Source organism: Nycticebus coucang, chromosome 12 (assembly GCF_027406575.1).
Source record: "Nycticebus coucang isolate mNycCou1 chromosome 12, mNycCou1.pri, whole genome shotgun sequence".
NCBI classification, from domain to species: Eukaryota; Metazoa; Chordata; class Mammalia; order Primates; family Lorisidae; genus Nycticebus; species Nycticebus coucang.
In genome coordinates, this window is record NC_069791.1 from 59,321,655 (window position 1) to 59,349,056 (window position 27,402).

Below are 27,402 nucleotides of genomic sequence, written 5' to 3' on the forward strand. Positions count from 1 at the left end.
TGTGGCACTTTATTCTTGTGCACAGAAGTAAATTCCTTTCCTTATGAAAGGAAAGACAGAGCATGTTGACAAAATCCGGGGAAGCTGAAACCTCCAGGTATATAGACTGCACAGCACTGACTCACAAGGTAGTCAGAGGCATAGACGGCAACCTTAGACTGGCTACATCTGGGAAATTATGTGTGGTAATATAAAGCTAGAAGAATGACAGAAGTGTGTGAGCGGCATGAGGTCATATTGCTTAAATGGACAAGGTGGCAGAGGCTTTGCTCCCTGTGGATGTTCCAAGATGACTTTCTATTCCCTGCAAGCAGCAGGGTCTCATGCAAGAATATTATAGCTGTGGAAGCCCACAAGGCAACTGTACGTGAAGAACCCTCAGAATTGTGTGATGCATATCTGGGGCAGCATGGAAGGAGAGAGTCCTCCTGTTAGTTGCTATTGAAGTCTGTGGTGCTAAAAGTATACTCCCCTGGGAAGAGAACTAAGGAAAAGCAGCTGATAACATGAATAGATTAACATAGTAAAGAAAAGGTGTATTCTGCATTCTCTCGTCCCTTTTCTTCTTTGTTTTATCTCCTAGAGTTGAAGTTTATTTCACACTTTCATTCTGTTTCCTATTTTCTAAATATCCATAATACATTAGGTACTCTGACTATATTAAAAACATAATCTCAGCCGGATGTAGTGGCACACATTTGTAGTCCCAGCTACTCAGGACACTGAGGTGGGAGGATCTCTTGAACCCAGGAGTGCAAGGCTGCAGTGAGTTATGGTTATGCCATGGCACTCCTGCTGGCGACAGAATAACACCCTGCCTCTAAACACACACACACGCACACATGCACACACACTTTGGTCAAGAAGTACCCCATTCCTCTTTTCTTGGAACTTTCTTCCAAGGCCAACCTCACCCATTTTCTCACTTGCTGCTGCTTTGCTGTCTTCCTCAGAGCATCTATCAGGTACTAGGCTTTGCTCTTCCTGCCCATCTCTCTTTTTCATGGCCCAGTGGAACTGCTGCACTCTCCCACTGCACTTTGCCACCGCATTTCAGAATTAATCCTCACTCAACACTTAACGATACTGCGTTTGGAGCAGAATGGACCAGGGCATATGAGCCTATCTGCCAAAGATGGGGCTATACACACACAAAGGATGCTCTGACCGGAGATCACCAGGCTGGTTGTATTCCAGTTACTAAATCTTTAATTCCCCAGGTTGTTAACTTACAACATATGATCAGCCACCAGTTGTAGAATTTCTGGTATCTACTATGCTGAGCCTCTTTTGTCACAGTCGATTTTATGACCTCAAATAATAAAGCTTTGCTTAAGCATCAGTGACTAGTAATATTGAAGTAGTAATGTCCATCAGAATTTATGTATACTAAGCAATCCAAACATTGTGAGAGAAAGACTACCTGGAAGGTTATATCCTCAAGTAGAGGAAGCTGGTAGAGAAAACTGTCTCTGTCGTGTTTGTTTTCCCCAAATCTTTTTTTCCACCCAAGTCCTGGATTACTCCCAAGGTGAAAGGGATAATGTCTGGAAACTGTTAATCCATGGAATTTGTTCATGGTATATAAAATTTTCAGAAAGAATTTGCCTTTTAAATATGATTTCCTGATTGACTATAGCAGACATAAATCCAGGAATGACAACTCTGTCCAAGCAGCCAAGATCCGTCTTAGCTTCTCAGATGTATGGGATTTTTTGGTGTGTGGAGTAGAAATAAAGATTCTTCCCATGGGCAGGTCAGAAGGAGAGAAAGGAGGTAGAGGGGAAAAGAAGAGAATAATAGAACACAGAAACAAAGCTAAACTGCCAGCCCGGGGTGGGGATATCCATGGCATTCTGGGAGTTAGCTGCTGTCTCTCTGAGAACCCAGGCTTATTTCTGTTTATATGAGAGGAAAAAAATGGGGCGACCCCTTTGTGCTTCCTGTCCTGGTATTGGTTTCAGTTTTTGAAGGGCTCATTTATACTATTTCAAAACGTGGCTCATCCTTTTGGTTCTACAAGGTTCTTGTGGCCTATTTTCACAGAAAACTAAGCTACACTAAAGCTGAAGGTATTGGCTGAGGACCATTTTGCTCAAATCTTCCCTCCCCTCTTATCCTGGTGCCCTCCTGTCAGCATAACCATACATACACACCTGCATTCTTGAACACCAAATCGCAGTTTGTTTCTTAGCAACTTTTTACTGCAGATTAAGAGATCAAACTCCTGCATATGTCCTGTCTCTCTCCACACAGAAAGACACTGGTTGCAATCTTTACACACAGCTTGAGATGCATTTATATTTTTCCCTGGATTCCAGGTGATAGCCAGTTCTCCTTCCCTGCCCCTATACCTTCTTAGGCCAAATTCTTGTTAAGCACTGTTGAATGAGGAGCCATGTCTGCCAAAGGCTTCAAACACAGAAGACCCTGCGTGGTCACTGCCTGTCTGCGAGCACTCAGCAGGAGACTTCTAAATAGCTACATAGTCTGTTGTGTTTGGTTTGACACAGGAGTTGGAAAAAAAATGTGACTAATGGCAGGTTGTCTCCTCTTCCCTCTCTCACACTCAAACACACACACACACACACAATCTTAATCTGACCTGGAAGTAACTGCTACTCTCAGAAGAGTCTCCTCCAAAGACTGGGCTCTGGCTGGGGAGCCCTCATACAGATAAGCTATCAAATCTCTTAGTTACTGGGAAATCACACTCAGCTCTTTATTCTTAAACTGAGGTAGGTGTGTTCATTATAATCTAGATTCACCTCCTTTGTGATTCCTTGTTTATTGAGATACTGTCAGGGTCTGGAGGTTCCTTTTGTTTACCTGGCAGCTCCACCAAACTCTCCCTCCCCTCCCAATGTAACTGATATGTTAGAGAAAGAAGAAAATGGAATGTGGTGATAAGGTTTTTATGCTTTGACCAGCAGGCAACAAGGGTGTTGCTGTTTTTCAGATCCATCTGTCTAGCTGACATGTAATGATACAAGAAGTGTTGTTGTGCTTGACTACAGCAAACAATTATAGAAGGGGTACATTCGGTGCCAAGCCCCAAAGGATCAGAATGGAGTGGGAGTTAGCAATTTCAGTACCAGCATGTGTGTACAGGTATACGGAGTTGAGAAGGCCACCGTTTTTACCTATGGCCTACTGCCTACCTACTTTTCCCTTTTAAATCCAGCATCTGTCCCCATTTGGCTTGCCTGCTTAAAAACTGTGGCCTCTCTTCTCCCTCTTTTGCCATATTCCCCCCCCCGCCCCCCAATTTCTCATTCAAAAACATGTAGCTCTGGAACTTTAATGCACAATAGAGAAGGCATTCAGGTAGAGATATATGTGCACTAATATTAAACTCCTCCATTTTTCACTAAAACACGATGATTTATTGTGAAGAGGCAAGCCTCAAACTGAGAACTAAAATGAAAATGTTTTCTTATCTTTATTAGCTCTTAACAACAAGAAAGAATAATTTTGGATCACATCTCTAGTCCTGATATTTCTGAGTCCAGCAGAGTGGGTGGCTTTCTTGGTTTCTTGCTTCTGGTCATTATCTCTCACTGGGTCATCCTTCAGGGTGCATCTACGTGTACCCTTGGTCGCTTACCTTGCAGTAACTTCTGTGCCTCGTGGGCGTATTCTCTTCACTGAATGCCCCATTGTATGTACCGTCTTCATCCGTGCATACATGCTAGTGAGTGACCTTACACTCATGTGTAAGCTTCCAAGGATTAAAGCAAGTACTTGAAATATCTACAGTTTTGACATCCTTCGTAAGCACGTGAACAGATACATAGATATGCTCAGGAGATTTCCTTCTCTCACTAGGGACAAGCCCCCGAACCCTCTGCTCTCCATGGACACCCCTTAGACTTCCATGGACACCCCTTAGACTTCATTTGAGTAGCATTCTAATTTGTGAGGTAGGATAGGTTTCAGCTGAATGAAGATTGAATGGGTAGAATGCAGTTAGCAGCTCTATTATTGAGATTTCAAGGTCCATTTTATTCTAAATCCTATTTCACATCTCCTTACAGCTTTGAGAACAGAATGTTTTTGCTCTATATCTGAGTCAAGAAATGGGGGATGTTTTGTTTTGCTTTGCTGGAGAAGGGTAATGCATCATTAAAGAAAAATTGGCAACAGATTTCTGAGCCATAAAACTAAAAGGAAATGAACACTTGTTATTTTCAAAAATGATTCCCATGTTTCTTCACATTTTAAAACCTGTAGTCTTTTTCAGTTTTCATAGACATACTTTTTTGGGGGGGAGCATACATATACTTTAACAAACTGTATCTTTGGTTTGTTACCAAATGATATCTTGGATATCTTTGAAGAGAGCTTTTACTTTTAGAACCAGATTTGTATTAGTAGTAAGATTTCTGATTTACATTTATTCATCTCAATGACCTAGTGGTTCCCTGGACCTGAATTGCTAGTGGTAACTGAGTATTTACTAGTCCTCTCCTTAACCCACTATAGTATAGATAAGGGGAATGAGAAAGTTGTGATTCTTTGGTCCAAATATTTTATTAATTAAGCAAGTAATGATAGGAATCATGTATAAGGGATGCTGAGGAAAGGGTCATGCTTAATATAGCACTAATAGCCTAAATACTTAGAAAATATTTATATTGTAGATAACATTATTCTGAAGTTTTTGCTTATTTTGTCCTGATTTTTGTTTGTTTGTTTGTTTGTTTGTTTTAGAAGATAGGTGTAAGACAGGCACAGTCTATAAAATCTGTCTGCATAAGTCAAATATACATTAAAAAATGGTTGTGAGGTGGAGATTAGGATTTGGAGCCTGGAGTTTCTAGCCTTTAAGCAGGTTATCTTTTAATTTTTCCTAAAGTTTTATAATTATTTTGACAAACCCTAAAACAAAGGCAGCTATGTTACAGCAGGGTCCTTTTTATCAGTAACAATAATCCTCCAGGTAAGCACAGACTTAGTCTAAAACTACTGAAACTTTCCAAACTCCAGTGCTAACAATAAGATTTGTTTTTTGGCAGGCTTTACATAGGTATATCTTATGAACTTTCCTAGGTGTAGACCTATTTGGTATGTTTTTGTCCAGTGTATTTCCTATAGCAAAAGTATAAAATGAGGGCTATTCTAGAATGTGTATTTGTTATATGTATAATTAAAGATGAGTGAGGATCATAACAGCAAAAACATTTAGGGAATCTGTTCATTATCCTTCTGTTTGTGCTTCAACTAGGAAAGTTACTTGTTTAAGCGATAGAATCTCAGAAGGCCATTAAGAATAAAAACCCTGGCCGGGTGCACACCTATAATTCTAGCCCTCTGGGAGACTGAGGTAGGTGGATTGCCTGTGCTCAGGAGTTGGAGAACAGCCTGAGCAAGAACTAGACCCCATCTCTAGGAAAAAAAAAAAAAGATCGCTGGGTGTTGTAGCTGGCGCCTGTAGTCCCAGCTCCCAGGGAAGCTGAGATAAGAGAATCTGTGTGAGCCCAAGACTTTGAGGTTGCTGTGAGCTATGATGCCACAGCACTCTACCAAGGGTGAAAAAGTGAGACTCTGTCTCAAAAAAGAGAGAGAGAATAAAAAACTTGTTGAATTTCGCCAACTATGTATTTGAAGACTAAGTCAACTAAGCCTCAAATCAAGGCAAAGGATTCATTTAGCAATTTCAGGGTTTCCCTGAAGTGAACTTCAAAATTAAAGTGAAAGCAAAGGTAAATCTTGAATTTACACATTTTAAGTCTTATACACACCCAACACATTATTATCTTGTGATTATATTTTTTTGGCCTCAGTAGAGTGCTTTTTTTTATTTTTTTTATTAAATCATAGCTGTGTACATTAATGCAATCATGGGGTGCAATGTGCTGGTTTTGTGTACAATTTGAAATATTTTCATCGAACTGGTTAACATAGCCTTCATGGCATTTTCTTAGTTATTGTGTTCAGACATTTATATTCTGCATTTAGCAAGTTTCACCTGTACCCTTGTAAGATGCACCATAGGTGGGGTCCCAACAATTACCCTCCCTCCACCCATCCTCCCCCCTCCCCTCCCTTGCCCCTTTCCCCATAATCTTGTACTACAATTGGGTTTCAAATTATAGCTTTCATATGAAAGCTATAAATTAGTTTCATAATAGGGCTGAGTACATTGAATACTTTTTCTTCCATTTTTGTGATTTTTTTTTAATGTAGTGTAGGGCTTTATCTTATTCTTAATATTCCCATTAACTAAAACATGGCATGGTTCACTAACTGCTTATTAACTGAATTATATGATTTTTTAAATTCTGTTCTTTCACTAAATAGGTGGATTTAAGTAAGAACATAACACATGGCTCCATACCTTTGTGAAGAGGTTTGACATACTACTTTTCATCTCCCTGACCCTGAAGTATCTTATTGACCAAGAAGATAGCTTAGTTATTGAGGGAAAAGACTTCGAGGAGAATTAATGGATTTTATTTCCTCACCTCTTTTTTTACTTTCAGAGTTTAGCTTTCTGCTGGAGCCTTTGGGCAAGAATCATTGTAAGACAATAATGTTTCTGGGAAATTAATTGGTTAGTTATTCTGTACTTTCTTAACATTGAGAGACAGCAGTATAACCATAGATCATAACTTCCTCTAATGTTTATGTAGTTAACACGTGAACCTGCCTCTGAAAACTTCACCAAGTAAAAAGAACAAAAAGATTCTGGGCGGCGCCTATGACTCAAAGGAGTAAGGCACCAGCCCCATATGCCGGAGGTGGCGGGTTCAAACCCAGCCTGGGCCAGAAACTGCAAAAAGAAAAGAAAGATTCTTTAGCCATTTCAGGGCTGTGAGCTAGCTACAGAAGAATCATGTTAAATATAAAAGTAGTTTTCCATGAAGACAATAAGCGATCAATAATTTTAGCCTTAAAGAATAGCATCTGGTTGAGTGAGGTTCACACCTCTAATACTAGCATTTTGGGAGGCCAAAGTATGAGCATCATTTGAGGCCAGGAGTTCAAGACCAGCCTAAGCAACATAAAAGCCTCCATCTTTACAAAAATTTAAAAAAAAAATTAACCACGTATGGTGGTTCATGTCTGTAGACTCAGCTTTTTGAGAGGTTGAGGCAAGAGGATTACTTGATCCCAGGAATTAAAGGTTGTGAGCTATAATCACACCACTGCACTCTAGTCGGGGCAACAGAGTGAGACCCTGCCTCTACAAAAAAAAAAAAAAAAAAAATTGCATTTTCCAAACAAAAAAATATTAGTACCCCAAAGGCAAACACCTTAAGTCCCAAATAATATTCAGTAGCTATCATTCACTCTTTGTGAAAAGAATATACCATACCTCTGGAAATGAGTTCCTGGAACTAATCTATACGTAGAGTAAATATCTGACTTAGAAACATTACAGTGGGAAGAGAAAAGCAGGCCCTCTCAGCAGTGATTGGGCAGGCCTTTTGCTCTGCACATTCCATGCTGCTATTGAAGTCCAATGGTCTAGGAAAGTTTGTTCAGATCTCACAGATAAATGGACTGCAGAAGTGGAATACTGTAGAATCTTAAGTTACTATTTATATTGAGCTATACAGGAACAACTCATCTGTCTTCCAAGGGACCATTAGTTATCTAACCTTGCTTAAGTGGAAACGAGGTTAAAATAAACACCTCCAGAGGTGGTGTTTATCACTGGTCTCCTGTCACACTGTGCCATCAAATACCAGCCTCAGAACCTATCTGAGAATCTAATATACAAATAAATCCTTAAAAGGAGAAACAAAGATTGCTCATCCCTTTTTATAACAAATTATTTTCCTTATTAAATGTGGGATTGGGGGAATATTGATGTTTGGGCAATGTGTTTGGTACGAGCAAAGGCTGTCTTGACAAGTTCATTTTTCAACTTTTTTCCCAATGCTAAAAAAGATACGTAACTATAGTTCTGCATACAACCAGTTTGGCCTGACCACGTATCTGGTGGTCTTTAGTAGACTCTTTGCCAGTGGGGTGAGGTGGTATGTGGACAGAAGACATAACTAATGGGGCCTGGGAGACATCCTCTTTCCACTTGGCAATGATCCCTCTCCCCTCTTGAGATGAGGCAGAGGAAGTTCTCCTTCTGGGAAACCCAGTATCTTTTTTAAGTGGCCTGCTTAAATTAGGTAGGGGGAGAAGAAAGAGATCAGGGAATTTTCCACATGATTGACATGGTTCACGTGATCCAGAAAGGCCAAAGTAATCTTTTAATGGATAGATTTGGGGACTATACTAGCTAGGCAGTTTCATATACTTTTACATAGTAAGCTCTAAAGTTTAAAAAAAAAAAGATATATAATGTGTAATGATCAAATCTGAGTAATTGAGGTATCTGTCACTTCAAACATTTATCTTTTCTCTGTAGGATGACTTTTCATCATGATGCCATTATTTCATAAATTTTCAGTTGGGTTTTGAAAAATTTCAGAGTGCAAAAATACTATCAGGTTGTTCATTTAATGAATTAGCACTTCGGCACTAAATGCACTTAAATCAGTTTGAGATTCATTGTAGATGAAGAACAAGAACCTTAAATGTCACCAGTATCCTTCTAAATCTCATTTTACTGCAAGAAATTTGACCTTTCCATTATGAATATTTGCCTCATTATCTCATTTTTCAGTGATAACAGTTTTTAATGCCAGTTTGCCAATGCAAAATGGCAATTAACTAAGAAATTAGCTCTTTCAGCCTTGCAGCCTAAATGTGGGATTTCTGTGGTGGCAACTCTACATACACGTGTAGGGAATAGGAATAAATTGCACAAACACAGAGAAAATCCCCAAAGTGATTTTTTTTTTTTTTTTGCATTTTTGGCCAGGGCTGGGCATGAACCCACCACCCCCGGTATATGGGGCCAGCACCCTACTCCTTGAGCCACACGCACTGCCCCCAAAGTGACTTTTTTAAATCAATGTATCTGCAAAAGAAGATAGAGAAACCTAAGATTTAAAAATTGGGAAACAAAGGCCAGGCATGGTGGTTCCCACCTGTAATCCTAGCATTCTGGGAGGCTGAGGCAGATGGATCACTTGAGCTCATGAGTTTGAGACCAGCCTGAGCAAGAGTGAGACTGCCCTCTCTACTAAAAGTAAAAAAACTGGCTCGGCACCTGTGGCTCAAGTGGCTAAGGCGCCAGCCACATACACCTGAACTGGCGGGTTCGAATCCAGCCTGGGCCTGCCAAATAACAATGCCGGCTGCAACCACAAAATAGTCGGGTGTTGTGGTGGGTGCCTGTAGTCCCAACTACTTGGGAGGTGGAGGCAGGAGAATCACTTGAGCCCAAGAGTTGGAGGTTGCTGTGAGCTGTGATGCCACAGCACTCTACCCAGGGCAACAGCTTGAGGCTCTGTCTAAATAAACAAACAAACAAACTGAGGCAAGAGGATTGCTTGAGCTCAAGAGTTCGAGATTGCTGTGAGCTGTGACACCATGGCACTCTACCGAGGCCAACAAAGTGAGAATCTATCTCAAAAAGAAAAAAGGAAACAAAATAGGGGTGCATTACTTGGAGTCTTGGGGGAATGTGATGGCAGAACCATGACTAGATAGTTTCTCCATTGCTGAGCAAAGTGTGCATACATTCAAAGTGATACTGCCTTCAAAGACTATATTTTGAGATTGTTTTTAAACTTTCTACAGTGAGTATGCATTTGTGGTCAGAAATAAAACAATTCTCTTTGAGATATTGATGTTGTGTGTCAGAACTATCCAACTTCCCCACTCTCCAAATCCTCTGCATGATTGAAACACTCTTTTCCTTCCTGTGTCTGGCTATGTTGATGTGCCAGTCAGAGGTAGGAAGTTCCAGCACAGAGTTAGTACCAGAAGCCTGCTGATTAGGGTAACTTATAGAGCCCAAGAGTCTTCCATAGCAGAACTTTTGTGTCTAACCTTTATCCTTATAGAATTGCATGTGTTTAAAAAAGTAAAAATAGGGCAGCGTCTGTGGCTCAAAGGAGTAGGGCACCAGCCCCATATGCCGGAGGTGGCAGGTTCAAGCCAAGCCCAGGCAAAAAACTGCAAAAAAGAAAAAGTAAAAATACTGCTAAGTTGATTCACTTTCTCTGGTTTTTCTAGCCTGGCTCTGTTTTCTGTGTTATATTATACTATGTAGTCCTAAACTCAGAGTTCTGATATTTTTAGTAAGCTAAAGATTGTTTTAGCCATTCTTCACTCTCTTTTAATTATTTCCTGGTAATAGTATTAGAAACAAAAGAAATGTGCTGTATTTTTATGCGACCATTAAAAAACATATTTTCCAATAATACATAATGTTGTGACTAGTACTCACAATATAAAGTCAAATAGATAAACAGTGTGTCTATTTAGCAAAATGTGGGGCATAAAACTGTTAAAATTGATTTATGTAAGTTTATTAAAAGAGTTGGCAGAAAATCACCAAAATGTTGCAAATGATTGTTTCTTGATAGAGTACCTATACAAGTGTATGCAATTTTATGATTTTCTTTATACTGTTCATCTTTCCCAAATTTTTCAAAGTAAAATATATGTTTTCATAATAAAAAACAGAAAACTTTATTCATTTTTAAAACCCTCATAAAGAACTAAAGGAAAGCAGCTGCAGCAGTCCTTTCTCTGAGGGGGAATCAGTGTTACTGATCAAATGCAATACCAGGCCTTGCTACCTGGAGATTATTGAGTTTCTTATTCTTTTGCTGGGTCAGAGATGTCCTGTTGATGAAAATTGCCAGCCTGGTGACAAGCAGCAGGTGCCGACGTCTGCTGTGTGAGCCTTGGGAGCGTGTTGAGAACTGCCAGCATCTGGCAGGGCTCTGCAGCTCTCACAGCTGCTCTGTGTCAAGTGCATGCTATGTGAATACTTCCATGTTCTGTGACCTGAGATCTGGCCCAGCTCTCTGCCTAAACGCCCCAGGGTTTGACCCACTACCAAATACCTGGCCAGAGTGTGGTCGCTAGAACCATCAAATGAAACCCTGGCACAGGAGTCATCAGTCAATCAGTGAGCTTCCAGAGCAAGTCAGGGGAATAGTGAGTTACTCAACCAGGGTAAAGGGAATAGAAAAGACAAGGTTTAGAGCAGGTCTGTTACTTAAGAAAAACATAGAATTTTAGAGAGTCCTTGGCTGTGAGTCAGGCATTTGGTGTTATATAAGGATTTATCAGTCACTGTTTGGAAAGAATATTGGATAGCCTCTGTGAAAATGAGCGAGAGCGCTTAAGCCAGGATGAGGCAGATCTAGTAATGAGTTCTCTCATCACATCTCTTGGCCAAGAAAAACATGCACCTTCTCCAGAGACAGAATTTTTCTTCCGTTCCAAGAGGTGGAGGAACATTTGAAGTATATGTAGTCCAAGCTTTCAAAGGAGCAATTTTCACTAGCACTTTTTCCTAACCTATTCATAGGTTAGGAAAAGAGAAATGGTGAAAAAGAGAAATGGTGAGGTAACTTGGGTCTTTCTGTATCAGGAATATCATCATCTCTGCAAAAACAAGTTAGCCTTGTGCTCAATCCCCTGCCTACATACAGAACTTGGGGTTTGGTGTGGATATACTAAGCCAGCATTCCCTCCCCAGCTCCCAGCATGGTGGTCGTGTGTGACAGGAAATATGGAAGTGTTCCCTTCTTATAATCTTGAAGGTTTCAGTAGTGATTAGAAGAGCTTTGGTCTTTGGTCAGTTTTCTTTGATTTGGGGGGTATAAGGAGTTTTGAACTTATAATTTCAAATTGACCTTGACTTTCCTCCCTTTTTTCACCTCAGATCATCCAGTCCCTCTTAGAACTTGATCAAAATAGAAGCAAACTAAAGTTGTATATTGGACACCTGACAGCCCTCTGCCATGACCGAGACCCCCAAATCCTTCGTGGACTCACCCCACCAGCTTCCTATAACTTGGACGATGACCAGGCAGCTTGGAACAACAAGCTGCAGAAGATGACTCAAGAGCAGGTGAGCCTCGGGGTGGAGCTTTGACAAGAGCCTATTAAAAGCCAACTGCTGTTTAGGTTCATGCATTTGGACCTACCTTGTAGAATTCAGTATTTGGAGCCAAGATTTTTTGGTGGGAGTATTTCAGATTTTTTTTAATCTTTAAATTTAGTTTTTGAATTGAAAAGTATATGTTTATCATGTACAACATGTTTCAAAATATTTGTACATTGTGAAATGGCTAAATTGAGCTAATTAACGTATGTATTACCTCACATACTTTTTTATGGTGAGAACACAAAATCTACACTCTTAGCAATTTTCAAGAATAAAATACATTGTTTAGTCAGCATTTTGTACAATATATCTCTTGAACTTATTCTTCTTCTCTTACTGAAACTCTGTACTCTTTGACCAACATCTGTCCTACTCCTGCCCCCTGGTAACCACCATTCTCCTCTTAGATTCAAGATTATTGGCAATGAATAGTCTTCAGCAGATACTGGGATTGCCTTTTGAAGGCAGTGCCACTTAATTCTTGCCTCAGTATAACTTACTCAAGTATCAGAAAGGGCTGATCTATAAGGCTGAGTGTTGAGCATAATCTGTTCATATGCCATAGGTAGTTACGTAGAAGTGGTGACCACTGAAGGAGGGTCTGAGTTAAGGATGTTTACATAAGGAATTTTTTTTACAATCTGTCACTCAGGCTGGAGTGCAGTGGTTGTGATCACAACTTGCTGAACCCTGGGCTCAAGCAATCCTCCTGCCTGAGGTTCATGAGTAGATGAGACCAAAGTGTGTGCCATCACATCACCTAATTTTTTTCATTTTGTTTAGAGATGAGGTCTCACTGTGTTGCCTGGGCTGGTCTTGAACTCTTGGCCTCAAGTGATATTCCCACCTGAGCCCCCCAAAGTACAAGGATTACAGACCTGAGCCACTGTACCTGGCAGGAAATGGATTTTTGACAAGTCAATAGCATGTATCTTAATTGTTTGTTTCTAGGGAATTGTAGGTTATAATATAGGCTCAAGTTTTTAGGTAAAAGAACAATTAAATGATTTAGTTTAGGTTAACCCCATGTCTCGGTCCATTCCAGCTAGTATAACAAAATGCCACAAACTGTGCAGCTTATTGAAAACAGACATCTATTTCTCACAGTTCTAGAGGCTGGAAGTCCCAGATGAGGGTACCAGCATGGCTGGTTTCTGGTGAAGCCTCTGCTTCCCTGCAGACTGCTAACCTCATAACCTAATCACTTCCCCAAAGCCCCCCACCTCCTGATACTATCACATTGAGGGTTAGGATTTCAATTTAGGAATTGGTGCACAACACAGACATTCAGTCTATAGCATCCCTTATGCTACATTTTATGTTTACTCTTGCCTGCAAAAATCCAAAGTTTCTTTTTTTTTTTCGTATTGTGAATTTTAGTTCAATAATGACACGGTAAGCCTGCTTGGAGACAAAAATTGTGAATTAAAAAAAGAGCAAACAGGATGAGGATAGAAGAGATAGCAAGCAGACATAGAAAGCGAAGGAAAGAAAAATTACATGGACACCAAGAAATAGAGAAAGAGAAAAAGAACAGTTTTTAAATTATTAATTCAAAGCTCCCTTTGTCCCTACTTTAGAGACACAGGTGGATGATGTTCCTTATGCCTTATAAGCTGTGATCATAGCAACCGAAAGACTAAAGGAATGCACAGGTGTTTTAAATTTACTAAAACTCTTCATCAGAATTTTGTAGCTATGCACTGTTTTCAGATACATACTTGCTATTTGTTAAACTTTGTTTACTCATAGTGTGTGAATGAAAATTAGATCAAATACAAAACTTCTGTGGTGTGAGGTTAGAGATGGCAGTGACAACTCCCAAGTGAAGAAATGCAAACAGTCTTAGAGCTGCACTCCCTCCCTCAAGTTGTGGACATTGCCTAATAGCACATGAATATGTTTAATATCTAGTAGTCCATGATACGTCTCTTATATCATGTGAAAAGGGTATGGCCTACTTCTCAAATTTAGCATGTTCCTATAGGAATATTAATTTCTTTCTTTCTTGAAAGAGAAAAAAATGTAAAGGGAAGTATTAAACTCTTAATAGCTCTGTTTTTGTTTTTTGTTTTTTGTTTTTGAGACAGAGACTCACTTTCTTGCTCCCAGTAGAGTGCTGTGGCATCATAGTTACAGCAACCTCAAACTCTTGGGCTCAAGCAGTCCTCTTGCCTCAGCCTCCCAAGTAGCTGGGACTACAGGCACTTGCCACAACCCCTAGCTGTTTTTTTGATATGGGGTCTCTCTCTTGCTCAGGCTGATCTCAAATTGTTGAGCTCAAGCAATCCACCCGCCTCAGCCTCCCAGAGTGCTGTGATTATAGGCATGAGCCATCATGCCCGGCCCTAATAGCTCTTTTTGATATTAATAGCCAGTAGTAAAAATGAAACTGAAAGCTCACTGGAAACAGGGCAACTGGCTAGTTTATTTTAAAGACTTTTGTTTCAATTTTTTGGTAGAAAAACAGCCCTTCTTAAAGTTCTAACATGGTAGGATCAAAGTTTATTTATTTATTTTTTTGAGACAGAATCTTACTCTGTCATCACAGGTAGAATGCCATGGTGTCAGCCTTACTCATAGCAACCTCAAACTGAGCAGTCCTCCTACCTCAGCCTCTCAAGTAGCTGGGACTACAGGCACCTGCCATGATGTCCGGCTAATTTTTCTATTTAAGTAGAGTCAGGGTCTCACCCTTGTTCAAGCTTGTCTTGAACTCCTGTGCTCAGGCAATCCACCCTCCTCAGCCTCCCAGAGTGCTAGAATTACAGGCATACACCACCTTGCCCAGCCAACAGAAGTATCAGAGTTTAACTGGCATTAAGTTATATCTTTGTAAAATAGTCTGTCTTTGAAATGGAAAAAGTGTTTTCATTCAGTCCTATGTTTCAGATATGCCTGGATAGACTTAACTCGATCTTTCTAGGGGAAAAAAAATATCTTCAGAGTGAGAACAAGATAGAAAATTTCAAACTAAGAATTTTTCAGAAAGTTTTGAGTGAATGAATCCTGAAATTCGTTAATAGACTTAAGCATTGTACATTGTTACAGTCATCAAAAGAATTTTGCTTACACACATATATCTTGTGGACATTGCCATGTTTCCTCTTGATTGAAACTATGAGGTTGCTATGAATTCCTGCTTCAGTTCCTAAAGTTATGTTTGATGTGTCTGAAATTGTATCTTCTCCACTATTCTTTGGGAAATAGGAGACTTTAGCCATCTGTAAAGGAAAATAACTAACTAATATCACCTTCTATAAGCTTCTCCATAGCTACTAAAGATTGATGGAAAAATCAACCAATTGTCTGCCTCTTCACCTCTTTCACCATACAAAATGGTTTGCCTGTGAAGGTATTGTGATCAAGGTTTGACTTTCAGTTTTGAAGGCCAAGAAACGATAGATAAGAGTTACTGCAAATACGTGTATTGGTTTATTTTGCATGTACTTGTTTATGGTTTTGTTTCTATGATGTTGAGCCTTCTCACCTCTGTAACTACAGTGCGTTTTGCTGCCACCATGCTCCCCCCAGCACCACCTCCATGTGGACAGGATAAGAGCTTTGTCTGTCCTCTTCAAGGCTGTATCCTCTGTACCAAGAACAATGACTAGCATTTCATAGCTGCTCAGTAATTATTTGTTGAATAAATGAGAGATAGAGGGGAGATGAAGGCAGACAAGATCAGGTCTTAACTCCTTTCATATCATACAGAGCTTTCTTTCATTTAGTCTGACTTCTAAACGTGCACTTGTTACCTGCCTGTCCTTCAAACGCACACCAAACTACTTAGCATTTTTCATGAATCGTTTTGCTCCTCTTGTTCCTTTTGCCAGCTATGTCCTTCCCTACCTTGTCTCCCTGGGGAATACCAAAATAGGACTCTGCAAACTCAGCTTAGATATCATTTCTTCTAAATATTCTTTTCCGAAACCCCAGGCAGAGGGTGGTCCTTTCTCCTTAGAACCTTTGTAGTCCCTGTAACAATTTATTTTATATCTGCCTCCCCAGTCTGGCCTGTCTGCCTGTCAAAGGCAGGAACCATATCATTTTCATCTTAAAATTAGCACCACGCCAGGGTGCATGGTATGTGCTCATTAACTTCAATGAGTGAATTAATTCTAGTGAGTTCTACATAGTTTATTTTGTATTGCATATTTGTGATTCTTATTTCTCCAACTAGATTTTAAGTTTCTTCACTGCCAGAACCATGTCTTTTTTTTTTTTTTTTTGTAGAGACAGAGTCTCACTGTACCGCCCTCGGGTAGAGTGCTGTGGCATCACACGGCTCACAGCAACCTCTAACTCTTCACTGCCAGAACCATGTCTTTTTTTTTTTTTTTTTTTTTTTTGTAGAGACAGAGTCTCACTTTATGGCCCTTGGTAGAGTGCCGTGGCATCACACGGCTCACAGCAACCTCTAACTCTTGGGCTTACGCGATTCTCTTGCCTCAGCCTCCTGAGCAGCTGGGACTACAGGCGCCCACCACAACGCCCGGCTATTTTTTTGTCACAGTTTGGCCGGGGCTGGGTTTGAACCCGCCACCCTCGGCATATGGGGCCGGCGCCCTACTCACTGAGCCACAGGTGCCGCCCCAGAACCATGTCTTATATTTTTGAAGAACCTAGCGCAGTACAATGCATGTGGAGAATGCTTAGTGTATACATAGATGATTATTTCTTTGGCAACTCAAAACAGTTGTCCTCAGTGCCCCTTAATAGCTGTGGGTAGTCTGACTGTTGATGTTAGAAACCAGTCATACTTCACCTTGAGTCTTGACTACATAATCTGCCACTACCTGGTCTACAGACGTCTATAAATAAAGCCTTACATCTGAAGATTTCCTACAATTATTTTTTTCTCTGCCCTCTTAGAGGTTGGCTACAATACTAACTAAAGGTGGCAATTTGTTTATTTTCCATACCTTACCAGTTTTTGCTCTGTGTCTCTTGAAGCTCTGTTATCATTAAGGATTGTTATGTCTTCTTCATGAATTGACTATTACCATTACGTAATGTCCCTATTCAGAAGTCTAGTTTGTCTGGTATTAAGGTAAGTATTCCGGCTTTCTTTAGATTAGTGTGTGATGGTCAGGCACAGTGGCTCATGCCTTTAATCCTAGTATTCTGGGCGGCCAAGGCAGGTGGATCCCTTGAGCTCAGAAGCTCGAAACCTGAACAAGAACAAAACCTTATCTCTACTAAAAATAGAAAAACTAGCCAGGTGCAGGTGTCTATAGTCTGAGCTACTCAGGAGGCTGAGACAAGAAGATGAACCCAGGAGTTTGAGATTGCTGTGAGCTATGATGCTACAGCACTCAACCCAGGGCAAGTGAGTGAGCCTTTGTCTCAAAAAAATAAAAATGAAAAATAGATTAGTGGATCCATGGCAAATCTTTTCCACACATTGATTTGCTTTTAGGCTATCTTTCTTTATACTTAAAGGAGGTTTCTTAGAGCATACATTCAGTTATCTTCTAATTGAAGTGTCTAGAACATTTGCACTTGATGTAATTATTGAAATGGTTAAATGTATCATCTATTTGTTCTGTTTTTCATTTATTATTTATGCCTTTTTTCCTCTTTCCCTGCTTGCTTCTGAATTATTTTTTGTTGTTTTATTTCTCCTAGTAGCTCATAAGCTCAAACCCTCTACCATCTTTCTAAGTAATTGCTCCGTGGTTCACAGTGTACATCTTTAACTTAACCATAGTTGAAGAAGAGAGAGCATACCACTTCAGGTGTGTGTACACCTACAGTATAGGAATCTTTGAATAGTATACTTCCATTTCCTCTGTCCCAGACTTTATGCTATTGTCGTCATACATGGTGTTCCTTCATTTAACGGTATGTTGTTAACTGATTTTGCTTCAGACATTTTTTTTTTTTTCAAAAATTTTCATAGTGGTAAAATACACATAAAATTTACCCTCTTAACCATTTTTAAGGGCACCTCAGCACCTCAGAATAAGACTGTATTTGGAGATAAGGCCTTTGAAGAGATAAGTAAAATGGCCATTAGGATAGGCCCTAATCCAATGACTGGTGTCCTTATAAGAACACACCAGGGTGTACACAAAGAGAAAATGACCATAGGAGAACACAGCAAAAAGGAAGCCATGTGCAAGCCAGGGAGAGAAGCCTCAGAAGAAAGAAAAGTATGGAGTTTCCTTTTTTTCTTTTTTCTTCCTTTTTCTTTTTTTGCATTTGCTTTTGTTTTGTTCTGTTTTGTTTTGTCCTGCCTTGTTTTAAAGAAACAGGATCTCGGGCAGCGCCTGTGGCTCAAAGGAGTAGGGCACTGGCCCCATATGCTAGAGGTGGCAGGTTCAAACCCAGCCCCTGCCAGAAACTGCAAAAAAAAAAGAAACAGGATCTCACTTCATCATCCAGCACTCCTCCTGCCTCTGCCTTCCAAAGTGCTAGGATTACAGCTGTGAGCAACACACCTGGCCTGACAATGGCATTTTGCTCTAGCAGCCCTCAGAAACTAACGCACCTTTGCTTTAAAGATGTTCTTCTCTGGATATAGATTCTTTTGGTTGACAGGAAGTTTTTTCCTTTTTTTCTTTTAATGCTTTGAGGACTTTGTTCTATTTTATTTTGGTTTGCAGTTTCTGTTGAAGTCTGCCGTATTGATACAGTTTGGGTTTGTTTGTTTGTTTGGGGGGCTTTTTGGCCTGCCATGCTTTTTTCTCTGGCTGCTTTCAAGATATTCTCTATTTCTTTGGTTTTCAACCATTGATGATAATGTACCTAGTTGTGTTTGTCTTTATATTTATCCTGTTTGGGATTCTCTGAGCCCCTTAGATTTACGTTTCATTGTCTTTCGTTAATTTTGGAAAATTCTTGGTGACTATCTCTTCAAATATGTCTTCTGCCCCTTGCACCCCTCTTCTTCTGTGACTCCAGTTACATACCTGTTAGACTATTGAGTGTTCTACATCTCCGCCATGTCCTGTTTTGTTGTGTTTTATAGGCAGTCCCTAGGTTATGAACAAGACAGGTTCTGTAGTTTTGTTCCTACGTTGAATTTGTATGTAAATTGGAAAAGATAAGTTTATCTATTACCCATAATAGCCTTCGTTTGTAAGTGCAAGTCCAATATCTGTCGGATGTTTATAACTCAGGAACTTCCTATATTTTGTTTTCTACTTTGTATCTCATTATGTTTGGAGATGCCTTTTCTTATTGCGCATAATTCCTATTGATTTATCTTCAAGGTTACTTTCTTTTTTCATGTGTTTCATAATTTTTTATTAAAATTTAAATATTCTAAGTATGAAAGTAGTAGAAACTGAGGTAAATAACATTTATGTGTAGAAATAGGCATTCCTCATCTTCTGAGAAGCCATTGGCATTATGGACTAAGCTGGTTTGAGTTTGTTTTTGCTATATTACTTCATGGCACCACAGGCTTTAAATTTTCTGCTGGTTGAACGCTGCTGTTATACCTAATGTAAATTCTAAAGTGCTGATTTTTCTCAATTTTCCTGCTTTGCTCTCAGCTTTCAGCAGATCCTATATGCCTACACTGTAGAGAGCTCATCTTCCAGTAGTTGCCGTTTCTTGTTACTCAGTACAAGACTGATGGTGGAGGAAGCAATGGTTTCCTCATTCTCCTGTCCCACCCCTCATGACACACAGCATCTCCTCACTGCTCAGGGCAGGACCTGAACCACATGCGGGTATCCTGTCCTTTCCCTCTAGCAGTAGACTTCTGCCGTGAAGCAGTTCATAATTTCAGGGCCTAGTGTGGACTTTCCATCTCTTTCCTGGCGACAGTTTGCTTTTGCCTAGTGTCAGCATAAGAGTTAGGGTGATTTTCTGTTCCTCCTCTGGTAGCAGCCAGTCTTTGCCCAGGCACAGAGGCCATGAGGGTCACCTCCACTGCGCGCAGCAGCACATGGATTTTCCTGCCAAACAGGGCCAGGCTGCAGGCTCTAAACGGTTTCTTGCTCTTCTGAGGCACATGGTTTTGCTTCCTATCAGAGAAGAGTCCAGGGTCAGATGGGCCTGTTTCCCCACGGGAGCCACCTGTGCTCAGAGAGGCCCAGAGCATGGGCAGAGTTCTCTAGTTCTCCTGTTGTGCCCTCTCGGTGGCAGGCCCCACACACCTGTGCAGAGTGCCTCTCAGATGTTCTGCTCTGTGCCCAGCCTCTCCAACAAGACACTCAGTGGAGGCCACGGGAGAAGTTGCAGAGTGGGTACGGACTCCTCATATCCAAGGGATTCTGGTCTGTCACACTGCCCCATATCCAAGTTTAAGAATTTCTTTAAACTGTAATTACTTTCTTCATACCTACTTCAGGAGCTGCCACCTCTTCCTCCTGTGCTATGCCAGAGATGTGTCTCTCCTCAGACGGGCTTGTCATCCTCGAATTCCGTTCACCTAGTTACCTTGGGACCTCCACTTTATAGGCTTTAACAATACATGGTTTTGTAGTTTGTGCAGCCTTTTCTTGTTGTTATGTAGGGGCAATATTCTCTTAGGGCTTTCTACATGCTAAGCAGAAGTAGAATTCCTCACAAACTTGGACCGTTGTCAGCTTGCAAGGTAAAAGGAGAAAATGCACAAAGGGCATTATTTTAAGGCTTCTGGTATTTCCTGGTCCTTATACAAAATTTACACATCTTTACACAAAGCTCTTTTTCCAAGACCCTCAAGTTTTGCTTACTAGGACAGCTATAGTCTGTTAAGCTTATGCCCCAATATTTTTACTGTGTGTTTCTGTACAGAATACATCTAAAAGAGAGATGAGAACAGTTCACTGCGTGTGCCTTCTTAAGCTTTTTGAGTGCTGATAGTAACTGGTACTTCAATTTGTGCTTACCTGGTTAGGGGATATGGACTATTTGAAGAGCCAGATGAAGAACAAGGTAACTTCCTGAACTTTTAAAGAATGAGAGCAAGAAGATCAGAAGGGAAACAAGATGTTCCTTCACTATTCCAGTTTGGAATCTCTTCTGACCAAGTAGAGATAAAATCCAAGGAGCATATTCAAAGGAGTGGTCTCCACATCTTAAAACACACATGTACCCTCATACATGCTCACACACACGCACACAGTGGTGTATTAGAAGAAGCAATGGCACTCAAGTCACATCTGGGTTCCAAGTCAGCTCTGTCACTTTCTGGCTTTAGGACATAGAGCAACTCTTAAGCTTTCTGAGCCCCACTTTTTCCATCACTAAAACGGGGGTAGGAAAGGAACACCTCCCTTCAGGACTGCTATCAGCTTGCTGAGATAATATACAGTATTCCCCGCGTCGTTACAGAGAAACCCTGTGTGGTGGTGAATATAAAGAGAAGGAATGTCAGCCCACATACGCAATCATGAATCACTTTATCAAAGATTCTCCCTCCAAGGTAGTTAAGCTTTCTCAATTCTGTAAGCTTTCTTTTTTTTCTTTTTTAAGAAAGTCGTACATTTGGCAGGTATACAACCCATAGTATTATATCATTAAAAATTCAGATAGATTGGAAAAACGAATAAATCTTATCTTTAAAAAAATTTAATGATGAGAACATAAAATTCTTGGTCAGAGTTACAAACTAAAAGATTAAAAATCAGTGCTGTGAGTAGATTTAAGACAGAGCCTGGGAAGGAATTAGGAAATAAAGTCTTATCGTTGTGTCAGAATTCCATAATGGGCTGCTTGAAAAATACGATGATTAATGTCATTTTATTACTGATGCTATAAAATTGACTGAGCTGGCATTGATTTACTCCAAGTAGAATGTTCCTTTTCAAAAATTAGAAGATTATTTAGGCCTTATAGTGCTATTAATTTTTTTTCTACTTGTCAGACTTCCTGTAGTGGTTTAATGATAATTATAGGACAGCTAGATAGCAGAACGTGATAAAGTTCTTTCTGGGCTCTGCCTTGAATCCATTCATAACAGTGACTTTCATTTTTGAGTTTTGTAAGTATGCCCCCAAATATTATACTCTTTGGAGTTTTCTTTGAGTGTGATATATTCCTTTGGATTGAATTGAATTACAGAGATGGGTAAATGGATGACAGGCAGACATACGTACGTTAGTGCCCAGTGTACTGTGGAAGTTATGGGTCTGGATTTTAGAGTAGACTTGGATTTGCATTGTTCCTCTCCACTTCCTGTCTATTTGATTTTAGTTTTCTTAGCATTTCTATACCTGTTCCTTCACCTTGCAATGGACATGTTCTTATGAGAATTACAGTACCTATAGATGATGGTGTTCATCATTATTTTCGGTAAATAATTTCCTAAGAAACAGCCTGATGACCCCACCTTAACCTTGAAATTGTTCCTCTTCTGGAATCTTGAGGGTGGAAAATTCCGAGCCAATTACTAGTTATATCTAGGCCTTCTTAACTTTAAGCTGATTATCATTCTGTGTCCATGAGAACAGTCTTAATATATACGTACACATCCTGTGTGTATGTGTATTTTGTAAGTCACAAAAATTACTTGCAGAGGATTCCAGAGAAGTTTTCCTCTGTGAGAAGTTTTATTTGCCATTTTTTCCATGATATACATATATATATCACTCCAGTTTTTGCCCCCAGACGACTCTTTAACAAAAGGAATCAACCAAGTGATTAGAGGATTGGGACTTCCAGTCTCACACCCTAACCTCTGGTGAGGGAATGGGACTGAAGGTTGAGTTGCTCACCCATGGTCAATAATGTAATCAATCCTGCCCACTTACTGAAGCATTCGTAAAAACCCAGAAGGACAGTGCCTGGATGGGGTTCCCGAGAGCTGAAGGCACCTGGGTGCCTAGAGGGTAGCATGCTGGGAGTGGCTATGGAGCTCTACCTCCCTCCCTACGTCCCTTGCCCTGTGACTCTCATCTTCCAGTTGTTCATTTGTATCCTTTAAAGCAGGGGTGACCAACTTTTTGACTCTTCTAGGAAGAAGAGTCAAACACTGGAAGAATAGTCTTGAGCCACACATTAAATACCGAAACACTATGAAAACTGATGAGCAAAAAATAGGTCCACGCATAGTTTTTTGTGATAAGCACAACAGATAAGCAAAAAAGTCCTCACATAATAATCCTAATTAAGCAACAACCTGTTTAGAGAGCCTTTTAAAATTATCGAGCAGATCCCACGTTTGCAATCACTAATATAGAAAATGTACATAACAAAATCTTTTTTTTTTTTTGGTATTTTTTACTGCAAAAGTGAAAGAAAAGTGAGCAATATAAAACTAGTAGGATATGTGACATTGTATTTAAGAAACTAATGCGTCAACATCTGATTCAATGGAAGTAGTTGCAATTCTCAGTGAGTTTTCAAGGTGCTCATCAGATACTTTGGTTCTAATTTTATTCTTAATACACTTCATTCTTGAAAATAGTTGCTTCCAAATGTAGGTGCTGCTAAAAATCAATGGCATGAATTAGGTGTAACTATAAAGTGAAGGATTTTTGTCTCCGGGAAGATAGAACCCATAAAAGTTCAATAAAGAAACATGGCTAAATGTTTCTGTAAGTTGAATCTCAGCTTGCAGCTCTATGCATTCCATTTGAAAATTAACAGATAACATATTATGTTGACTAAAAATGGAGTTGCACAGGCTCTAAAAATTGGTTATGTTCCTGGAAATCTTGAAATCTGTTTTCAAATTCTTGTATCAAACTGAAAAATAAGGCTGCATATGTTTTGCTCTTCACAGGGCTGTGTTTAGTCAATGTGTTGAAATGCAGGAAATTGCCATAATTTCAGTTTAGTTTGAAACACTATTATGGTTTGATACACCATATTTATAAGTTGGTTTTCACCTTGAAGACCTATGTTTAACTCATTTAAATGAGTTGTTAAATCCACTAAAAATGCTAAATCCATACTCCAGTTTTCATCATCAAGTTCTGGCACTAATTTGGCTTTTGATACCATAAACGACTTGATAGCATGCCACAATCATAAAATCTTTTCCACTTAGCCATCTTACTTCCAGAAAGTAAATGATGTAGCCATAGTCAACATTAATACTTTTAAGGATTCCTAGAATTGACAATGATTCGATTCATTGGCCCCTTTGAAATTCACTCTTGATAATGATTTGCATGATGTTATCCCTTTTTAAAGCTTGATGTACTATGCAATGACATTTCATCAAATGTGAGTTTTTGGTGGCAGTTGCATCCTCTACTATTAATTTTTTAAGTTCCTCTCTTACACCTACCAGATATTTTGAAGTGGACAAAGAAAATCACTTTAACATACTTCTTACTGCTTTGTATAACTCTCTTGATTTAGTTATATCTTTTAATGGCACTAAAGAAGCTGTTTCTTCAGTGACATTATATTCATCACCAATACCTCGAATCTGCTGGGGACCTAACACAGTCCCACATAAACCCTTCCCCCTCCTCCTTTTTCCCTCCCATCTTCCTCTCTTCTCTCCCCCCTCTTCTCCTTCCTCCTCCTATCCTAAGACAAAGAACACAAAAGACCTAGTTAGTCCCACCCCAACAGGCCAAAGGATAGCCCAAACTGTGGATTTGCCCATCCACAAGGGGATGGCACTTCCCCCACTGCTTACACCTTTCATAATCGAAATGGCACACTGAGCCATATTTGTAGCCTCAGTGCTGTCGTCTGTCACCGAACCATAAAATTTAAGATTAGCAGCTTTACTCTTTGTACTTCTTTAGATAGATTTTTTCACTTTCTTCAGTCACCTGGCTGTAGCCTGGTGAGACAAACCAATTTTAGAACTACCCCCTTTTCTCAGGGTAAATTATACCTGCCATGCTTTCCATACATTGCTTAATAAACTCACCATCAGTAAATGGTTTTGATTTTTTTGCTATTAAATATGCTACCATGTAACTAGCTTTTACGAAGGAATGCATCTGACTTATAACTTTTGAAAAAAGATTTTGTTGAGAAGACAGACTTTTTTCAGTTCTGCCATTTTGTCCTTACAACACAATCCTTCATACATGTTGAATTTGGCAGCATGTTTTTGCATATCATGACTTTTCAAATTGTGGTTTTTGAAAATTTGCAAAAATTCCCTGCAAGTTATGCAGAGTGCCTTACTGTTTGCTTTGACAAAATCGTAGTCCTGTCTACTTTTCACTGAATAATCTTCCTTCATCTATAATTTTTCTTGTGGGGGTTACGTTTTCTTTTGAGACATTATAGAAACCATGGTGAGATTAAAAAATAATAGATAAGGAATTATATTTACTTTTATTATAAGGAATATAATATAAGGAATTATATTTATTATAAGGAATATAAAAATAAGGAATTATATTTACTTTTATTATGGAAATTGATTGGAAAATAGAAAGCAAGGCTTGAGTCCTCCCACACCTCGGCTGCCGATGCAGGGGGAAGTGGAGGCTGATTTGTAAAGCACAGTGGACAACATGTGAGATGCTGCTGCCGAGGTGTGGAAGTGCCCTTAGTAATCAATAAGGAAGCCTACCCGACTTCCCAGTAACATTAAATGTCTAACATTGCAATGGTTGGTTGAAATATTATTGATAATCCATCACTGCCTTACCAGGTTACCACCAACACATGTAATGTCTTGGAAGATGGCACACTGGAAGCCACACATGCTTGCAAAGGGCCAGAGCAAACTTACGTTTAAGTGACATCATCTACAAAGTTCATACTTGAGAACCACACAATTAAGTTCCACCAAAAAAATCACAAAAAAACTTGTAATGTTTTAAGTAAGGTTACAATTTCGGTTTGGGCCGCATTGATAGCCATTGCAGGCTGTGTTTCCCTGAGCACTATAAGCCATTCCACCAAATTAACCTAACATGAGGGGAGCCTTGGAACCTTGATTTATAGCCAGTCAGTCAGAAGCACAGTCCACAACCTGGGGCTTGTACTGACATCTGAAGTTGGGGTTGGGGCTTCAGGAAATCTTACGGATCTAGCCCCTACCCCATGGAATCTGATGCTGTCTCTAAGTAGATAGTATCATAATTTAATTAAATTATAGGATGTCCATTTGGTGTCTGGTGGAGAATCTGTTGTCAGAGTGTTGTGTTGAACTTGTGAGAGTAGGAAAAGCACTTTAGTTTTCCTGTCTGTAATCATAGCTAAAGTCCTCTTTGTACCCCTTCTCAGGGCACAAAGTGGCAACCACTGTCCTAAATTGGTGTGCATTTTTACAGTCCACATTTTAAACCTTTTTAATGTATATACATATATGTAGCCCTAAACAATACAGTAGTCCCCAAGTTATAAACATCTAACTTATATACAATTTGCAGTTATGAATGGGGACTATTACAATAAGTCCCCAAGTTACAGACATATAACTGACATTTGACTTGCACTTACAAATAGAGGTTATTACAGTTAATAGGTAAAAATGCCTATTCCAGCTAAGATACAAATTCAACTTAAGAACAAACCTACAGAACCTATTTTGTCTGTAACCCAGGGATTGGCTGTATGCAGTTATCATTTAATGTGATGTAAATTTAAAACATACGTTATCATCTTACGCTTTTTTTCTGTTCTTTATTACTAAACATAGGCCCTATAATCATTCTGTTGTCACAAGGGGTTTCAATCTAGGTCCAATTGCACAAAGATTCAATTATTATGACAACAAAGATTGCCAGGAAAGGATTTTTTGTTTTGTTTTGAGACAATCTCACTTTGTTGCCCACAGTAGAGTGCTGTGGCCTCATAGCTCACAGAAACCTCCCAACTCTTGAGCTCAAGTGATTCTCCGGCCTCAACCTCCCAAGTATCTGGGACTACCAGCACCCGCCACAACACTCAGCTATTTTTAGTGGCAGAGTGTCACTCTGGCTCAGGCTGGTCTTGAACCTATGAGCTCAGGCAATCCGCCCACCTTGACCTCCAAGAGTGCTGGGATTAAAGGTATGAGCCACCTTGCCCAGCCCAGAAAGGAATTTTTTAATAGACATATTGCCAGGAGAACAGGAGAAACTGCCTCAAATCCATCTCTTGGAATGTAGAAAATCATAGGCTTTTAAATGTGGAGTCATGTGCTTTGGGGACCCGTTGTGAAAGATAATGAATCTTGGCATCAGGAAGGGCTTTCAGAATCTCGACTCTTTTGTCTTATAGAAAATCCATTCTTTCAGGACAGGTAGCTTACATCTGTAATCCCAGCACTTTGGGAGGCCAAAAAAGGAGGATCACTTGAGGCCAAGAGTTTGAGTCCATCATTTCTGGAAAACAACTGAGAGGGTCAACTAGTTAATTAAGGGAGAGGGTTATTTAAAAAAACAGATTGAGGGGGCTAGGCATGGTGGCTCATGCCTGTAATCCTAGCACTCTGGGAGGCTGAGGCGGGCAGATTACCTGAGCGCACAGGTTTGAGACCAGCCTGAGCCAGAGCAAGACCTTGTCTCTAAAATTAGCCAGGTGTTGTGGCGGATACCTGTATCTCAGCTACTTGGGAGGCTGAGGCG

General features: G+C 39.8%; 1 protein-coding gene across 13 annotated transcripts in view; it reads left to right on the forward strand.

Moving 5' to 3' along the window:
• The window catches only part of ERC1 (ELKS/RAB6-interacting/CAST family member 1), a 663,469-nt gene that overhangs the window by 602,021 nt on the left and 34,046 nt on the right, over positions 1-27,402 (forward strand). For 10 of the 13 annotated variants that reach the window (XM_053557122.1, XM_053557121.1, XM_053557120.1 and 7 more), the window contains one exon: positions 11,759-11,947. In XM_053557122.1, coding sequence (XP_053413097.1) covers positions 11,759-11,947 — 189 coding nt within the window. Of the gene's footprint in view, positions 1-11,758; positions 11,948-27,402 lie in introns of those variants that run through there. The other 3 variants (XM_053557131.1, XM_053557132.1, XM_053557130.1) reach the window with 1 other exon arrangement.